Genomic DNA, 19,767 nt, shown 5'->3' with positions numbered 1-19,767 from the left:
AACTGGAGCAACTGCTGGTGATTTGACTATTCCTTTAAATTCAAAATACCAGCTGGTGAGATCAGTGATTTAGACATAAAAGATGTTGTAGATGCTGGAAATCTGGAGCAAAACATGAAATGCTGAAGGTAGTCAGCAAGTCTGGCATTGCTAAAGGGATGTCAGTGTTTACGGGCTGAGCAGTGATTCCCTGCATTCCCAGTGGATGCACCACCTTGCATTACTTTGCACCTTATAATCACAGAGCAGTCAAGGTAACTCTTGACCAGTTAGTCCAAAATCTGTGGTCGGTCAATAGCACAGAGCATGCTCTGCTGCCCAAAGTTTAATGTCAACCATTTAACCTGGTCTAAGATCAACCTGAACCTTTCCCCCAACATAGACATTCATTTTTCTTTCACCACATGCCTACTTAAGAGTTTTTAAAATAACTTTAATGTATCTGCCTCTTCCACTACCCTGACAGCACATTCCAGGCACTCACCACTATTTGTGTAGAAAAAAAACACCTCCGACATAACACCCCTCCCCTCCTCTCATCTTCTAGCCTCACTTTCTACCTCTTCATCTTTTTTTTGCCAGTCCTGATGAAGGGTCTCGGCCTAAAATGTCAACTGTACTCTTTTTCATAGACGCTGCCTGGCCTGCTGAGTTCCTCCAGCATTTTGTCTGTGTTGCTTGGATTTCCAGCATCTGCAGGTTTTCTCTTGTTTGCTCTGACATACCAATTGCTTTCCTGCAATCCCTTTAAAATTACACCCCCTTTTATTAGCCATTTCCACTCTGGGGAAAATGTCTCTGTCCACTTGATTTATCATTTTATCATCTGAAAGATTTACCATCTTGTAAACCTACATCAAGTCAGCTCACATCCTTCTGTGCGCCAAAGAGCAAAACCCTAGCCTGCTCAGTCTATTCTCATAAGAAATGCTCTCCATTCAGGCATCATGCTGAGGTAAAGCTTCCAGACCCTTTGTACAATGAACTAAACACAATATACAGTCAGCCCTCCTTATCCGCGAGTTCCACGTCCACGAATTCAGCCAACCGCGAATCGAGAAAACCCAGAAGTGCTCTTCCAGCATTTGTTGTTCGAGCATGTACAGACTTTTTTTTCTTGTCCTTATTCCCTAAACAATTCAGTATAACAACTATTTTACATAGCATTTACATTGTATTAGGTATTATAAGCAATCTAGAGATGATTATACGGGAATTATAGAGAAGTATACCGGAGGATGTGCATGAGTCATCATGGATCGGGATCGAAAAAAATTGGAAGTTTTCTTACTAAGTAAATTGGAACAGGTACATCCGGTGTTATTTAGTGTCAGTCAGTCAAACATTTGTCTTAGTATATAGTATATATTTTACCTTTCTGCTCCATCCATGCCTGGTTGATGTGAAGGATCAAAAACCCAAAACCCCAAAACCCAATAATTAAACCATTGCATTGCTTAGTAATGATTGTAGCTTTCATTGAGGCAGGGCCTTTTTCACTTTATCCTTTAAAATTGTTCCGATCGTTGACTGACTATAGCCTAACACTTTTCCAATGACCAATGGTGTTTCACCTCTTTCCGATCGCTTTATTAATTCCACTTTATTTTCAATCGTGATCGTGATTATTTTCGTGAACGGAAACACTGCAGATTCAGAGCTCTGCCACCAGGTCCTAATGTCCACCGTCAGGCAGGTTGAAAAAGGGACTTGAGCATCCATGTTTTTTCGCATCCCAGAACCAATCCCCTGCAGATAAGGAGGGCCGACTGTACAGAGAAGCCATTTTATTATTCTCAGCAGTAACATAAAAGAAGAAACCCCTTACAATTGTATTTATATTGTTTTTTATTAGGCATATTTTCATCCATCCAGTCACCCTATTGTATTGTGTTTCTGTTGTAGATAATGTTGCTTTATCCAGAATGTTCTACTGTTTATTTGGACATATAGAATTTCAAGATCAATTAAATTCATTGGATTAAAGGGAAGTACAGCGGCATAAGAGAGGATCTGGCTAAAGTTGATTGAAAGGGGCACTAGCAAGGATGACTGCAGAGCAGCAATGTCTGGAGCTTCTGGAAGCAATTCAGAAGACATAGGATTGATTAATATTCTAAAGAGTGGATGAGGCAACCATGGCTGACAAAGGAAGTTGAAGACAACATAAAAGCAAAAGGGAGGGCATATAATATAACAAAAAATATTGAAAAGCAAAGGCAGTAGAAGGTGTTGTTGCTTTACTTCGAAGTGGACAAATGTGCATATATTAACTTCTCTGCTCCTCCCATTTTTTTTGTGTCCTTTCTCAAGCAACTCCCTCCAGCCACCCATCACCCATCCCTCTCCCTCTCCTGGTACCATCTATGCACCCTTAACCTACCATATGGGCACCATGCTAGTGTAGTTGTTAGCATGATTCTATTATAGTTCAGGGTGTCAGAGTTTGGAGTTCAATCCTCTGTAAAGAATCTGTGTGTGTCTTCCCTGTGGAATACAAAGGTTACTCCAGTTTCCTCCCACAGTCCAAAGACATAGAAACATAGGAAACCTACAGCACAATACAGGCCCTTCGGTCCTTGCCTTAGAAAATACCCAGGGTTACACATCGCCCACTATTTTTCAGAGCTCTATGTACCTATTCAGGAGTCTCTTAAAAGACCAAGTTGTATTTGCCTCCACCACCATTGTCAGCAGCCCATTCCACGTACTCACCACTCTCTGCGTGAAAAAACTTACCCCTGACATCCCCTCTGTACATATTTCCAAGCACCTTAAGACTGTGCCCTCTCGTGCTAGCTATTTCAGCCCTGGAGAAAAGCCTCTAACTATCCACATGATCAATGCCTCTCATCATCTTATATACCTCTATCAGGTCACCTCTCATTTTCCATCGCTCCAAGGAAAAAAGGCCAAGTTCACTCAACTTATGTTCATAAGGCATGCTCCCCAATCCAGGCAACATCCTTGTAAATCTCCTCTGCACCCTTTCTATGGTTTCCACATCCTTCCTGTAGTGAGGTGACCAGAAATGAGCACAGTTCTCCAAGTGGGGTCTGACCAGGGTCTTATACAGCTGCAACATTACCTCTCGGCTTCTAAACCCAATCCAACGATTGATGAAGGCCAATGCACCATATGCCCTCTTAACCACAGAGTCAACCTGCATAACAGCTTTGAGCATCCTATGGACTCAGACCCCAAGATCCCTCTGATCCTCCACACTGCCAAGAGTCTTACCATTAATACTATATTCTGCCATCATATTTCACCTACCAAAATGAACCACTTCACACTTGTCTGGGTTGAACTCCATCTGCCACTTCTCAGCCCAGTTTTGTATCCTATCAATGTCCCGCTGTAACCTCTGACAGCCCTCCACACTATCCACAATACCCCCCAACCCCCAACATAGTGGATCATTGTAATTTGTCCCATGATTAGATTAGGATTAAATCAGGATTGTCAGTTTTGCTGGGTGGTTCCGTGCTGTTATGCTAAATGAAATAAATAAATAAATCAACACATCACCCTCAGGTTTACCTATCACACTGTCTCACCACTCCTTTCTCCTCTTTACACCAGCTATCTCCCCTCTCTACCCTCAGGTTTCCCTATCACCCTGTCTCACCATTCCTTTCTCCTTTTTACACCAGCTATCTCCCCTCTCTACCCTCAGGTTTCCCTATCACCCTGTCTCACCACTCCTTTCTCCTCTTTACACCAGCTATCTCCCCTCTCTACCCTCAGGTTTCCCTATCACCCTGTCTCACCACTCCTTTCTCCTCTTTACTCCAGCTATCTCCCCTCTCTACCCTCAGGTTTCCCTATCACCCTGTCTCACCACTCCTTTCTCCTCTTTACACCAGCTATCTCCCCACTCTACCCTCAGGTTTCCCTATCACCCTGTCTCACCGCTCCTTTCTCCTCTTTACATCAGCTATCTCCCCTCTCTACCCTCAGGTTTCCCTATCACCCTGTCTCACCACTCCTTTCACCTCTTTACACCAGCTATCTCCCCTCTCTACCCTCAGGTTTCCCTATCACCCTGTCTTACCACTCCTTTCTCCTCTTTACACCAGCTATCTCCACTCTCTACCCTCAGGTTTCCCTATCACCCTGTCTCACCACTCCTTTCTCCTCTTTACACCAGCGATCTCCCCTCTCTACCCCCAGTCCTGTTGTGGGGCCTTGGCTGAAATGCCAATAACTCCTCCCCCCCTCACAATTGCTGTTCGATGCTGAGTTCCTACAGCAGATTGTCTGTTGCTTCAGATTCCAGCACGTTTCATGCCAGAAGCTTTGTATAGATAGATATATAGATAGATACTTTATTCATCCCCATGGGGAAATTCAACATTTTTTTTCCAATGTCCCATACACTTGTTTTAGCAAAACTAATTACATAAAATTACTCAGTAAAAATATGATATGCATCTAAATCACTCTCTCAAACAGCATTAATAATAGCTTTTAAAAAGTTCTTAAGTAGTTTACTTAGATACATTAAATACAATCAACCCCGGCACTTTAACATATCTTACTCCTGGCGGTTGAATTGTAAAGCCTAATGGCATTGGGGAGTATTGACCTCTTCATCCTGTCTGAGGAGCATTGCATCGATATCAACCTGTCACTGAAACTGCTTCTCTGTCTCTGGATGGTGCTATGTAGAGGATGTTCAGGGTTTTCCATAATTGACCGTAGCCTACTCAGCGCCCTTCGCTCAGCTACCGATGTTATACTCTCCAGTACTTTGCCCACGACACCCCTTACCAGCTTATTAAGACGTGAGGCGTCCCTCTTCTTAATGCTGCCTCCCCAACACGCCACCACAAAGAAGAGGGCGCTCTCCACAACTGACCTATAGAACATCTTCAGCATCTCACTACAGACATTGAATGATGCTAATATATTAGTACATTAGTATACCCTAATATGTACGGTATATTTCTATGGCAGACAGGATCAAAATCAAAAGATCTGACAACAGCTTCAAAATGGCTTGCTGGTATCCTGGCTGAAGCAATGCATAATATCAGCAGTAATACTGATGCCTGAAGAATGAATACAGACTGTACATTGTCTTCTCTTTTTACAATATGACAGTTTTTCTCACGTACAAACTTATTTCACATATAAAGCATAATTTCTGTTGCTTTGGCATGCAGGGCAGGTCATCGTGACTTCTGATGATAAATCAGGCCAATGCACTTATGTGCAATGTACTTCAGGTTGTAAGATTATGACATCTTCGAGACAATGTGATACTACCTCTCCAATCACTGCATCCAGTACAGCCAAATCCACAACAGTCGAAACTACAACTCTCAGTTCACCAGCTACATCAAGCTGCTTCTGCAAAGTCAATGGGAAATTAATATTACCTGGTGAGTATATTGGTTGTTGATAACATGGTAGAATAACTAAGGAAAACAATCATTGAATCATACCATTCCTGTGACAATCCAATCCTTTTCAGAACTTGTGGCACACTCCATGACTGCTTTTAAGACATTTATACAAGCTCTGCAGGTGAAATGATACATGCAGTTTCCACAGATGCTGTACCCATAGTCCAATGCAGAGGAAGCAGGACTTATTGCTCTTCCCATGTGTGAAGTCATCTACTTCAGTCATGTACTTCTCTTTGTTTATTATGACTTTTACTTTAGTTGTTTGTTTCCTGTTCTGGCCTTGTTCCCATGGAACACAGGCATAAATGGACAGGTATCAAATTAACTCCAGCACGTTAATCACATCACTAAGCATGTCTGGATCTTATTGTAACTGATGATATTCAGAGAGGATAAGTTACCACATTGTCACACTGAAGCTGCTAAGAATTTGTTGGGAGCAGCTGTTATCGGGAAAGTCCACAGGTCTCATGCGAAAAATTGTTTAAAGAAGCTGATCAGAATTTTGGTCTGCCATGTTCCAGTTGGACAAGGATGGCAAGTTATGTTATCCTAAATGGCAAGAGAGGTAATGAACTGCAAAGGAAGCAGATATAAAGTTTAGGAAGCTAAAATCAGGCAGCTCAATTGAGGAATATAAATATTGCAGGAAAAGCTCAAACAGGGAGCATTAGTCATCCTTGGCAAGTAGGGTTAAGGAGACGCAAAAACAAACAGAGGTTAGGGACACTCAATCTGCGTAACCAGAGACACCACACACCCCGGCCAGTCCCTGTTTGATCCGCTGCCGTCCAGCAAAAGGTTCAGGACACTAAAAACCAGTACAAATAGACTGAGGAACAGCTTCTACCCCAGAGCTGTGGCCTCCATCACACCACTCCCACAGAACAATGACTGAAACTTTGAGCACACACATGCACACACAAGGACTCAAATACCTGCATTAATGGCACTTTGTGCATTATTGTGATATTCTGGTGCTGCTGCAACTTATTTTCTGCTACTTATCTATTTAATACTGTTTTTCTATTACTGTCTTGTTTTTATCTACCGCTTTGTTTGATTGCCTGAGAGGAAGCCAAACAGAGTTTCATTGTACCTATGTATAATGACAATAGAGATCATTCAATTCAATTCAAGTTTAGAACATAGAGCATGGAACATAAAATAAAACAGCACAGGAGCAGGCCTCTTATCCCATAATGTATCAAACTAATTAAATGTCTAAGTAAACTTGTCCCACCTCCCTCCATTCTCTATGTATTCAATAACCCACTTTGTACATTCACTAGGATTCAATGCATACTTTCCTTTTACATTTGATCTCAAAATATAACACCTCATTCCTGGCCAGATTAAGTTCCAGCTGCCAGTACCCTGCCAATATCTGCAATTGATCTAAATGCCATTGTAATTTTTGAACAACCTTCTAACTTGAACCATCTGCAAGACAATTAGTGGGTACTTAGTTCTATCTTCCTGCATTTGACCGCGCTCTCTATCTCTCTCCTCTCCCCTGCCATCTCCCCTCTCATCTCCCGCCCTCTCCCCCCCTCTCTCTTTCCCCCTCTCTCTCTCCCCACTCACTCAGTCACACTCACTCTTTCTCTCACTGCTACCAGGGGAAGGTGCAGGAGTCTGGGGGGTCTTGGGCAAGGTTTGACTGGTGTGGCCTGTGTTCATTCCAAGACTTCTTTAAGGACTCTGCGATTTGATGTTTAATATTCTGCTTATTTTTCATCCTTTGTGTGATTTGTTTGTTTTTATCGTGCATTGAGTCTTTGAAGTTTTTTTAATCGGTTCCATGGTGTTTCTTTGTCTTATGACTGCCTGCAGGAAGGCAAATCTCAGGGTTGTATACTGTATACATCTTTGAATCTTTGCAACTACCTGCAAGGCTATCAGTCATGAAACACCACCACTAGTGTTAACATAATACTCCAAGCACAACCTACCCAGTGCTTTGTAAAGTTGTAACATACATAATAATCCAGCTATTATATCCCATGTCCCAACCTATGAAGGCAATTATTCCACATGCCTATTCACCCATGTTACCACTTTCAGGGAATAGTGGTTGTGGGTTCCTTAATCCCATTGTTCATCAACATTTCTCAGTGCACTATCATTTTCCATAACATCCTTCACTAACTGACTTTCCAAAATGAATCACCTCAAACTTTTTGGAATTAAATTTGCCAATGATCTGCCCAACTTTCCATCTGATTTTTATCTTGCTGTAACTTAAAACAATTTTCCTTGCGGTCCACACCATCATACAAATATGTATCATCCACAGGTTTACCAATGACATCTGTTGCATTCTTGTTCAAGTCATTAATACACTTCACAGACACCAATCACTGTAAGAAAGTTCAAATCAGCAAAACATCCTCCCGCTGTCACCAAGCCAGTTCTTTATTTGATTTTCCAGTTTGCCTTGAATTAACCTACTATGTGTACTTTATCAAATGCTTTACTGATGTTTATGTAGACAGTGTCTGCTGCATGGTATTATCAGCAAACTTTGTTACCTTCTCAAAATATGTCAAAGCTTTTCAAAAGCTGTGTAATCATCAGAATACAAGAGAAGCTTTTCACTGTATCTTGGTATATGTGACTATAATAAACCAATACCATTACAAGGTATAAACGAGTACTTAAGGAAATTAGGAATGCACACAAAATCATCAAATATACTGAGAAATGTGAAGTCATTCCATGTTCATTAGGGTCAAGAGAGTGGCTGGGCAAAGAATATTATGTACATTGGAACCAGAAGAGCAAATTATAAGTGAAGCCAGGAGATGTGGGTGAGGTCCTATGTGAACGTTAGTCACTTGTGTTCACCAAGGAGGATATGGAGGATGCTGAATTCTAAAATGCAAAGCCAGCTATTGCAGCAGTGATAATAACTCCTAACTCAGAGGGAACCATCAGCAATTGCTGCAGAGAATGCTCCCTGGCAAATACAGCAACTATTAAAAGCTTGCAATTTTATCCTCTCTGCATACTATACTTGACCATAGTTAATCATGTCTCTGTACTCACAGCAACAAGAAAAACAATTGACCTGAAGAAAAGGTGCAATTCATAATTGCTTTGTGTGAGATTTGGATCCCAAATATGCCAATTAATATTACAATGTACAACATATAAATAGGTATTCCCTGTGATGCAATGTTTTTCAATAGGGATGTTAGGGGGAGGGGTTAAGGGGAGGAGGGATGGGTAACACATATTTTCTTTTTCACACACTTTTATTCTGTAACTATTTGAAAACACAATAAAAAAGTTTTTTTAAAAAATGTAGTATAAGGGACTATATGTTTTACCTAAATAATGCAGTGTTTTCAAGACTTAACAGAATTTATGTTTGTATTTCTTTCCAGGAAAGAAAATCTACCACACCAGTGATAAAGCAGGCTGGTGTTATTTTGGGCTCTGTTCCAAGACCTGTGAAATTGTGAAACACATGATACCATGTGTAACCAGCACATCATCTCCACCGGCCACAGAGTCACCTGTACCAACAACAGCTCCGAGCAGTTGCTCAGCTCTCCACCCACCAAGAGCTGTGAGTAATCTTTGTGATATTAGTAATTGTTGTTAGGTGGTGGTATTGCTGTATTGATGAATATTAAGGCTGGTAAGTCCCCAGGAACCCCTGGTGAGATGCACCCAAGTTTATTGAGTCAAGCAAGAGATGAGACTATTGGGACCATGACGAAAATCTTGGTGTCCTCCCTGGCTACAGCCAAGGTCCCAGAAAATTAACAAATAGCTTGGTTCAAAGAAGGAAATTGGGATAATCCTAGAAACTAATAGACTAATGAATCTTGAGGTGGAGAATCTATTAAAGCCGACTCATAAGGACAGGATTCATGAGCATTTGTAAAATCATGGCCTAATTAGACAGTCAGCATAGTTTTGTGCAGAGAAATTTCTGTCTTATGATCTTGTTTGCAGACCACAGATCTTTGTTTGCCAAAGGACACAGTGAGATATAAATCAATTGCCCATAAGAGCTTTTATAAGAATCACCACTTGTAACAATGATCAGGTAGACACAGAGAGAATCTGAATTTACCGACAAGTAATCTTTATTGTTTCAATTAAGAAGCATGGGGTTCACAAACTAATTACCTGTGAGCAGCCCCAGTAGAATTTCCTGACCATCCATGAACAGTCAATGAAGAGAAAAGGCATTATCCAGGAAAGGAGTCTACGCTGGCTAGGTGCTTCTCATGGTCTTGATCTCCACATGTCCGTGGGGACCTCCTCATCTATGAAGGTTGCTTTCTGGTTGCTGAAGAGTCATCACCCTTATGTATTTGGAGCTGCTGACTCATAGTGGATCCTCATCAGTTTAACTGATGGATTGCCATCCTATTGACTCAAAGTCACCTGACCTATCTGGATCACCACCTTACAGGCTCTAGTCCAGGGCTGCAACCAACGTTATTCTATGGTTTCTGCCCTAGCCTCATGCTCATTTCAACTCTGACTGTTTAAACCAGTCATAAACAGATACTGAGTTTACATCCACACTAGACCAGATAATTTTGAAAACGCCAGTTTCGCATAAAAACGATCGGCATCCACACTATGCGTTTTTGAAAAATCTCTATCCACACTGAAATGGAGATTTTGGCGTATCTCCTCCTCCTGCGCATACGCTGGTGTCGAATCTCGCTGTAGAAGTGTGCGTTTGTGCAGTTACAAACTAGAAAAACTTAAAACGACGGACAGCTATTGGCTCTCACACAGAATTTAAAACTAAAAAAAACAAATACTGGAGCATACGGCGGCAACCGATAGGGAGTTCACAGACAGATTGACCCGGCTGATGATGAACATTGAAAAACTGACTAACTCTGTTGCATTAATAAAGCACTGTAGCGATGTACTACATACAGAGCTAGAGACAACGACACGCAGTCGGTAAGCCGTTTGGAGACTAGTTTATTCAAACTTCGCGGTGCTGGCATTTAATCCCTAGCGCCCGCCCTCTCCAGGCGGAAATGACATCAGAGGTGTTATACAAAAGTCTCTCCCTGCGTGCTGGCTATTTGTGAGCCGGTTCGCCTGCGCAGAAAGTGGGTCGCCACATAACCCCCTCCCCCCTCAAGAACCGGCGATACATCCCCCCAATGTCCACAGTCTGGATCAGCCTCTGTTCGGGAGGTCTGCCTCTGCGCCACGGTGCCTGAACCTTGACCGGCTGCGCCAAGTCCACATGGGCTGGTTTGAGTCGGTCCACCATGAAAACCTCCTCTTTCCCCCCAATGTCCAGAACGTACGTGGACCCATTGTTGTTGATCACCTTGAACAGCCCCTCGTACGGCTGCTGTAGCAGTGCCCGGTATGCGCCCCTTCGTACAAACACAAACTTACAGTTCTGCAGGTCCTTGGGTACATGGGTTGGGGTCTGTCCATGCTGTGAAGTCGGTACGGGGGCCAGGTTGCCAAGCCTTTCACGTAGTCTGTCCAGGACTGCTACAGGTTCTTCCTCTTGCCCCCCTGGGGCTGGTATGAACTCTCCTGGGATGACCAGGGGTGCGCCGTACACCAACTCGGCCGACGAAGCGTGCAGATCCTCTTTGGGCGCTGTGAGAATTCCAAGCAGGACCCAGGGAAGCTCGTCCACCCAGTTAGGTCCTCTCAGGTGGGCCATGAGAGCCGACTTCAAGTGACGGTGGAAGCGTTCCAGTAGTCCGTTCGACTGTGGGTGGCAGGCAGTTGTGTGGTGTAGCTGCGTTCCCAACAGGCTGGCCACAGCCAATCACAGGCTGGAGGTGAACTGGGCGCCTCTGTTGGAGGTAATCTGGGCCAGTACCCCGAAGCGTGCTACCCAGGTTGCAATCAGTGCTCGGGCGCAGGAATTGGCAGATGTGTCGGTGAGCGGGACTGCCTCTGGCCACCTCGTGAACTGGTCTAGATAGATAGATAGATACTTTATTCATCCCCATGGGGAAATACCTACCATAGTTAGGAGGTACCGCGCTCCTCGTGACACTGGTAGGGGGTCCACAATATCCACATGAATGTGGTCGAACCTCTGGTGGGTGGGTTCGAACTGCTGCGGTGGGGCTTTAGTGTGCCGCTGCAACTTGGCTGTTTGGCTCGGTACGCATGTTCTGGCCCATTCACTGACCTGCTTGCGAAGTCCGTGCCACACAAACTTGCTGGAGACCAGCCGGACGGTTGTCCTGATAGATGGGTGTGCCAAACCGTGTATGGAATCGAAAACTCGCCGCCTCCAGGCTGCCGGGACAATGGGGCGAGGTTGGCCAGTAGCCACGGTGCACAGGAGGGTCCTCTCACGTGGACCTACGAGAAAGTCTTGTAGCTGCAAACCCGAGACTGTGGTCCTGTAGCTGGACATCTCATCATCTGCCTGCTGCGCCTCCGCCAGTGCTGCATAGTCCACCCCCAGGGACAGGGCCTGGACAGCTGGTCTGGAGAGTGTGTCCGCCATGACGTTGTCCTTTCCCGAGACATGCTGGATGTCCGTCGTGTACTCGGAGACGTAGGACAGATGTCGCTGCTGGCAAGCCGACCAGGGATTGGATACCTTTGTGAACGCAAAGGTTTGTGGTCCGTGAACGTGGTGAACGGCCTGCCTTCTAAGAAGTACCTGAAATGCCGGATTGCCAGATACCGCGCTAACAGCTCTCAGTCAAAGGCACTGTACTTGAGTTTGGGTAGTCGTAGGTGCTTGCTGAAGAACGCCAGGGGTTGCCAGCGCCTCTCGATGAGTTGCTCCAGCACCCCACCGACTGTTGTGTCAGATGCGTCCACTGTAAGGGCGGTCGGAACGTCCGTTCTGCGGTGCACCAGCATCGCGGCATCTGCCAAGGCTTCCTTGGCTTTAACAAAAGCGGCCGCGGCCTCTTCATCCCAAGTAATGTCCTTGCCTTTACCCGACATCAGGGTGTACAAACGGCACATGATACGGGCTGCTGAGGGGAGGAAACGGTGGTAGAAGTTCACCATACCAACAAACTCCTGCAGGCCTTTGATTGTGTTGGGCCGGGCAAAGTGGTGGACCGCGTCTACCTTGGCGGGCAGAGGTGTTGCCCCGTCTTTGGTAATCCTGTGGCCCAGGAAGTCGATGGTATCGAGACCGAACTGGCATTTGGCTGGGTTGATAGTGAGGCCGAAATCACTCAGGCGGGAGTAGAGCTGGCGGAGGTGGGACAGGTGCTCCTGACGACTACCACTGGCTATAAGGATGTCGTCCAAATAGATGAATGCAAAGTCCAGGTCGTGTCCCACCGCATCCATTAGCCGCTGGAACGTCTGTGTGGCATTCTTCAGACCGAACGGCATTCAGAGGAATTCGAACAGGCCGAACGGGGTGATGAGTGCTGTTTTGGGGATGTCTTCAGGGTGTACCAGGATTTGATGGTATCCCCGGACGAGGTCTACTTTGGAAAATATTCTTGCCTCATGCAGGCTTGCTGCAAAGTCCTGTATGTGTGGCACGGGGTAGCGGTCTGGAGTTGTAGCCTCGTTCAGTCTGCAGTAGTCGCCGCATGGTCTCCAACCCCCATGTGCAGGGGGGAGGCCCATGGGCTGTCAGACCTCCGTACGATCCCCAATTCCTCCATCCTCTTGAACTCCTCCTTCGCCAGGCGGAGCTTTTCTGGGGGGAGCCTTCATGCGCGGGCGTGGAGGGGTGGTCCCTGGGTCGGGATGTGGTGCTGTACCCCGTGTCTGGGCGATGGAAAGTCCACCAGGATTCTGGTGAATTTGTTGTCCGACAGCGTGATGGAGTCCAGGTGTGGGGCCAGCAACTTGGCTTCACCCAGGGAGAACGTCTGGAAAGTCTCGGCATGCACCAGTCTTTTCCCTTGCAAGTTGACCAGCAGGTTGTGAGCTCGCAAGAAGTCTGCCCCTAGGAGTGGTTGGGCCACCGCAACCAGTGTGAAGTCCCACGTGAACCAGCTGGCGCCAAACTGCAGCTGCACTGTGCGGGTGCCGTTGGTCCATATTGTGCTGCCGTTTGCGGCCCTCAGGGTGGGTCCTGGCTTCCTGTTGCGGGTGTCGTACCCCATCGGGGGCAAGACGCTGATTTCCGCTCCTGTGTCGACCAAGAAACAGTGTCCCGACTGCTTGTCCCAGAAGTACAAGAGGCTGTCCTGGTAGCCAGCCGCCATAACCATTTGCGGTAGCTGGCCCTGGCCCTGGTCCTTGCAGGGCGGGAGACAACAGCGGGCTTCTGTGCCCCACCGCTGGTGGTAGAAACACCACTGTTCACTGTCCTCCTCACTCCAGCCTCTGTGTTGTGTGCGCCCCCCTGCTGGGCCTGGTCTGGTCCGCTGTTGGGCACAGCACGTCTGCCCGGGCCGCCACCTTCCGGGAGTTGCTGAAATCTGCATCAGCCAGCAGCAGATGTATGTCCTCGGGCAGTTGCTCTAGGAACACTTGCTCGAACATGAGGCAGGGCTTGTGTCCGTCAGCCAGGGCCAGCATCTCGTTCATTAATGCTGATGGTGGCCTTTCTCCCAAACCATCCAGGTGAAGCAGGCGGGCAAAGCTCACGCTGTGAGAGGCCAAAGGTCCCAATGAGCAGGACTTTGAATGCTTCATATTTGCCTTCTTCCGGGGGCAACTGTATGAAATCTGCAACCTGGGCGGCCGTCTCCTAGTCAAGGATGCTCACCACGTAATAGTAACGCGTGGAATCAGAAGATATCAGCCGAATCTGGAACTGGGCTTCAGCTTGGCTAAACCACACATGTGGTCGCAACGTCCAGAAAATCGGCAGTTTTAGCGAAACTGCGTGAACAGATGAAGAGTCAGTCATCTTTGGTCCAAATCCCGTTTGGACCGTTGGGGTCACCGATGTAGCGATCTACTACATACAGAGCTAGAGATAACGACACGCAGTCGGTAAGTCATTTCGAGACTAGTTTATCCAAACTTCGCGGCGCTGGCATTTAATCCCTAGTGCCCGCCCTCTCCGGTCGGAAATGACATCAGAGGTGCATTATCAAAGTCTCTCCCCGTGCGCTGGCTATTTGTGAGCCGGTTCACCTGCGCAGAAAGTGGGTTGCCACAGCACCTTGTTAAATGTATAAAACATGTCTGCATCAGTGTTATCTTGTATTTCCATACAATGTTACATTAGGCTGTTACACATTTATTGTCAGAGAAGTACTGGCATAAATAGGTAAACCACCTTCATATGAGCAAGGACAGAAAATAGGGCAAAGTGAGTACTGTATACTTATTTATTCAGTAAGTTATGGGTCAAAATATTTGGTGAGTGCATTTCTAACTCTTCTGGCTTCAGTCTCGTTGCTGTCTGTTCTGAAATTGTTAGGTTGTGTTCAAGAAAACAATGAAATAGCGCGCTGCCCTCTGATAGCGTTTTCAAAATTCTCCAGTTACCCTGTCCACACTGATCTGCCTGAACAGCATTTTCAAAAATATCCAGCCTGGAAGAATTTCTGAAAAGCTCTGGTTTTGGGGGACGAAAATACCATTTCAGTGTGGACAGAGCGTAAAAATGAAGAGAAAAAGCTTCAGTTATGGATTTATCTGGCATAATGTGGTTGCAGGCTATATCCACACTATGCCAGATAAATCTGTAACCAAAGCTTTTTCTCTTCATTTTTACGCTCTGTCCACACTGAAATGGCATTTTCGTCCCCCCAAAACGGAGCTTTTCAGAAACGCTTTCCAGGATGGGTTATTTTTGAAAAGTGGACAACATAACCGGAGACTTTTGAAAACGCTGTCAGACGGCAGCGCGCTATTTCATTGTTTTCTTGAACACAACCTAACAATTTCAGAACAGACGGTAAAGAGACTGAAGCCAGAAGAGTTAGAAATGCACTCACCAAATACTTTGACCCATAACTTACTGAATAAATAAGTATACAGTACTCACTTTGCTCTGTTTTCTGTCCTTGTTCATATGAAGGCGGTTTACCTATTTATGCAAGTACTTCTTGACAATGGATGTGTAACAGCCTAATGTAACATTGTATGGAAATACAAGATAACACTGATTCAGACATGTTTTATACATTTAACAAGGTGCTTTATTAATGCAACAGAGTTAGTCAGTTTTTCAATGTTCGTTGTCAGCCGGGTCATACAGTCCGTGAACTCTGTCGGTTGCCGCTGTACGCTCCAGTATTTGTTTTTTTTTTAGTTTTAAGTTCTCCTGCGTGAGAGCCAACAGCTGTCCATCAGTTTAAGTTTTTCTAGTCTGTAACTACACAAACGCGTACTTCCACAGCAAGATTCGACACCAAACATGTCACTTGTTTTCGGTAGATGTGTCCTGTGCATGCGCAGGAGGAGGAGATTTGCCGAAATCTCTGTTTTAGTGTGGATAGAGATATTTTCAAAAACTCAGTGTGGACGCCTATCGTTTTTACTCGAAACTGGAGTTTTCAAAATTATCCTGTCTAGTGTGAATGTAGCTGTAGCCTTTGTCTAATGAGATTACAGATCATTCTCCAGTGATAATTTTACATAATAAATAGCTGCTCATCTGAGAATGGCCTCAGGTTTAGCAGGTCATTATCTGAAGCTCCTTCAATTACATTCAATTATTCTGATTAGATTATCCCAGATCAGGAATCAGTTCAGAGTTCACAAAATGTGTGTTGGGGGGGGGGGGTTGGGGGGAACAAAGACAATTGGTTTGTCTTCTTCACCTGTCCTTGATTAATCTGAATCCACTGATTTGTAGACTGTAGTTCTTTCTGGCCAACAGGGTGGAGAAATGGCAGATGGAGTTTCATCCAGCCAAGTGTGTGGTGTTGGGTAATCAGATGTAAAGGGAATGCATGTATATACTTAATGGCAGGACCCTTAACTGTGTTCATGTACAGAAGGCTCTTGGGGTCCAAGTCCCTCACTGCCTGGTAGTGGCTATGCAGGTTGATAGGGTGGTAAAAGAAGGCATATGGCATGCTTGACCTTATTAGTTGAGGAACTGAGTTCAAGAGTCAGGAGGTCTGTTGCAGCTTTATAAAACTCTGTTTCACCCTCATCTGAAGTATTGCATTATGTTCTGGTCACCATTATAAGGATAGAGTCTTTGGAGAGGGTGCAGAAGGGTTTTACCAGGATGCTGCCTGGATTAGAGGGCATTTACTGGAAGGAAAGATTAGACAAACTTTGGTTGTTTTCTCTGCAGCAGTGAAGGATAAGAGGCCATAGTTAGTGTTTATAAAATTATGATAATACAAGTGCCAACTCAAGGTAACTTGATTTTTCAGTCCATATCATCTGTAATATTCTGTATTCTCAGCTTGTTTATTTGCTTTCTTTTTTCTCTCTGTAAGTGGAAGACATGCACAGCTTGAACATCTGAACATGTGCTCCCATCTGTATTTCATAACTATCACTTTCTTCTTTGTTCTCACAATTTTACTTCTCACACTTACTCACAGACACCCATTACCTTGTTTGCAGCTTAACCCCACAGTGATAACCATTTTACTTTGCCTGGGGTATGCCCTTACCCACCCTTAGGTTTACAAATTTCTTTTCTCCCCTTTCAATTCTGTTTCTCTTCCCATGGATGCAGACTGACCTGCTGACTATGTCTAGCATCTTCTGCTTTTATTCTACTTGTTTTCCCTTTGATACTTAGAGTTACAGCCAACAAACCTCATGGGTGTTCCCTCAAAGGTGCTGATGCTGGTTGTTGATAGAATGGAAACCTGGATAGGCAACCAGTTATAATGCTGGCAATGAGCAAGTAAGACTGAAACCAGTAACTTAGATCTCCCCCCCCCCCACCCCCACCACCCGCCCAGCTCTTCCACTCCAAAGAAAACAAGCACACCATTTCAGTCTGTCCTTGTAACAGAAGCATTCCATCCCAGGCAACATCCAGGTGAAGCTCCTCTGCATCATCCTTACTGTTGTGTGATGACCAGAACAACTATGGCCTAACCAGTGTGTCATATAATTGTAACGTTACTTTCTATTCTATATTTCTATTTATTTTTTTCCTTAACGCAAATAGATTCAGACCCTCTAATCTGTCTTCATTGGTGTTGAAGAAGCTCGTAGATGACATGAATGTGCAGTTAAGCCGCCTAACTAAATAAGCAAATTAAATTAATTAATCATAGTGATTGTATTGGAGATGATGCAGAGGAGGTTCCCCTGCATGATGCCTAGGATTGAATGTTTCAGCTACAGGGAGAAACTGAAGTGGTGTGTTTATTTTCTATCAAGTGGAAGAACTAATTTTCAGGTTTCAGTTTTGCTTGCATTATTACTTGCACCATAGCCCCCAAAGTCCTCTGCATATATACCCTATATCCCTACATCACTTAGAACACAGAACAATAGTCCTTCATCCCTGCAAATGCTGTTATAATTCTTCTCTGGATCATTGCAGATGCTTTCATTTTCCTGTAATACAGTGCCCAAAATTAAGCACAAAATCCCCAGCTGAGGTTGCCCATCATTCATAACATGCACCTCTTTACTTGAGGTGATACCAGAAAGCCAAAGGGGAAAGTCTCAAGTGCTGATTAAGGTTAGAAAATTTTATAACAGTATAAAAAATATTAGCATGTTTTTCGCCTATTGGTTTTCTTGCCTAGTCCAATTGGAGCATCAAAGAATCCGCCTTTTGTTTCAAGTTCATAGTTTTCTTGACTAATTAGTTTCTAAGTATATGTCTTCAGAAAACTTTAATAAGCCATTTAGCTTAAGTCACAATATAATATTTCAAAGGAAATAGTTTCAAGGTAAATCCAGGAACATCCTCTTTCTCAGCCCTCATAAAATTTTCTATCTCTTTCTCTTTGTATCTTTATATATATATATATATATATATGGGTATCTATACTGTCTATACTGTTTTTAAAACATAGAACAGTACCTTCAACCCATCATGTTGTCCCCAAAAAATTAAGCAAATTATTTAAACTGATCCTCACTGGCTGCACATGGTCCATATCCTTCTATTCTCTGCACATTCATGTACACATCTAAGAGCTTCTTCAACAGTTCTATCCTATCTGCCTCCACCACCACTCCTGACTCCTGGCAGCACATTCCAGGCTGCCACCAGAAAATATCCTCACATGTCCTTTGAACTTAACCATTCTCTCCTTAAATGCATGCCCCCTAATTTTAGACATTAGAATCCTGGGAAAATGATGTAATCTTTCTATATTATCTATTCATCTCATTACTTTTTTTCTGTCAGATCTCCCCTCAGCCTCCACTGCTCCACAGATAACGACCCTAATTTGTTCAAGCTCTCCTTACAGCACATTCTTTCTTATCCAGACAGCGTCCTTATAAATCTCTTGAGCACCCTTTTCAAAGACTCTAAGTTCTTTCTGTACTGTGGCAACCAGAATTGAATACAATATTCTAGATGTAGCCTAACATGGTTCAGGAAGCTATGATGTAACTTGACTGATGAAGACAAGTCTGCTATAGAGCTTCTTTAGTACCTGTCAATTTGCGCAACCACATTCAAGTAGTTGAACCAGGGTTTGATCTTTGAATCTGTTAAAATTCCTGCATGAACTGTGTACTTTCCCTTAACAGTTGATCTCCCAAAGTATAATATGTCACACTTGCCCAGATTAAACTCTGCCTGCTGCTTCTCCACCCATATCCTTAATGATCCTTTGGCAATCATTTACATTATAGACAAAGCTACCAGATTCTGAAAATTTACCATCCCACCCATACACATTTTCATCCAGATCATTTATCTGTATATCATAAAACAGTAGAGTTCCTAGTATAGATCCCTGCAGAACACCTCTAGTCATAGACTCTGACTAGAAGAAATTCCATCAACCACTCCCTTCTGTCTTCTATGGAAAAGCCAATTATGAACAAATAACCAAGTCACCATTGATTCCATGCATCTTATTCTTCTGAATAAGCCTACCATGTGGGACATTGTGGAGTCTTACGAAATTCCATGCAGATAACAGAAACACCTCTGTCTTCATTATCATCTTTGTCATCTGCTCAAAAATACTTAGTCATAAGTAAGACATGACTTACCTCCCAAAAGGACATGCTGAATGACCTTATTAGTCCATAGTTTACCAAATACTTACTGTATAATTCCTATTCCTAAGAATCTTCTCGGATAGCTCTCTATCACTAACTTGCTGGTCTGTAGTTTCCAGGAATCCATATTTTCCTGCTTGAGAAAAGGAGCAATCTTAGCATTTCACCAGTTCTCTGAGACCTGGCCTGCTGTTAGAGACTTCTGACCTTGCCTACAATTTAGAGTTATGATTTCAGTTAGTGATTCCTGGCAGCTTCAAAACTGGTCAAAAGGCAGAAATGGGTTTTATTCCCTCTCAGCCATAGGAACTTGGTG

At 44.2% G+C, this 19,767-nt stretch overlaps 1 protein-coding gene across 1 annotated transcript in view; it reads left to right on the top strand.

Annotated features, from left to right (window-relative positions):
• Positions 1 to 19,767, top strand: part of LOC140729829 (uncharacterized) — a 239,444-nt gene that overhangs the window by 169,153 nt on the left and 50,524 nt on the right. Inside the window, exons 78-79 of the mRNA XM_073050042.1 lie at positions 5,172 to 5,390; positions 8,810 to 8,994. Of these exons, the coding sequence (XP_072906143.1) occupies positions 5,172 to 5,390; positions 8,810 to 8,994 (404 nt within the window). The remainder of the gene's footprint in view (positions 1 to 5,171; positions 5,391 to 8,809; positions 8,995 to 19,767) is intronic.

Source organism: Hemitrygon akajei, chromosome 6 (assembly GCF_048418815.1).
Source record: "Hemitrygon akajei chromosome 6, sHemAka1.3, whole genome shotgun sequence".
Lineage (NCBI taxonomy): Eukaryota > Metazoa > Chordata > Chondrichthyes > Myliobatiformes > Dasyatidae > Hemitrygon > Hemitrygon akajei.
The sequence above is the reverse complement of the archived record's forward strand: the minus strand, read 5'-3'. Positions and strand labels throughout refer to the sequence as shown.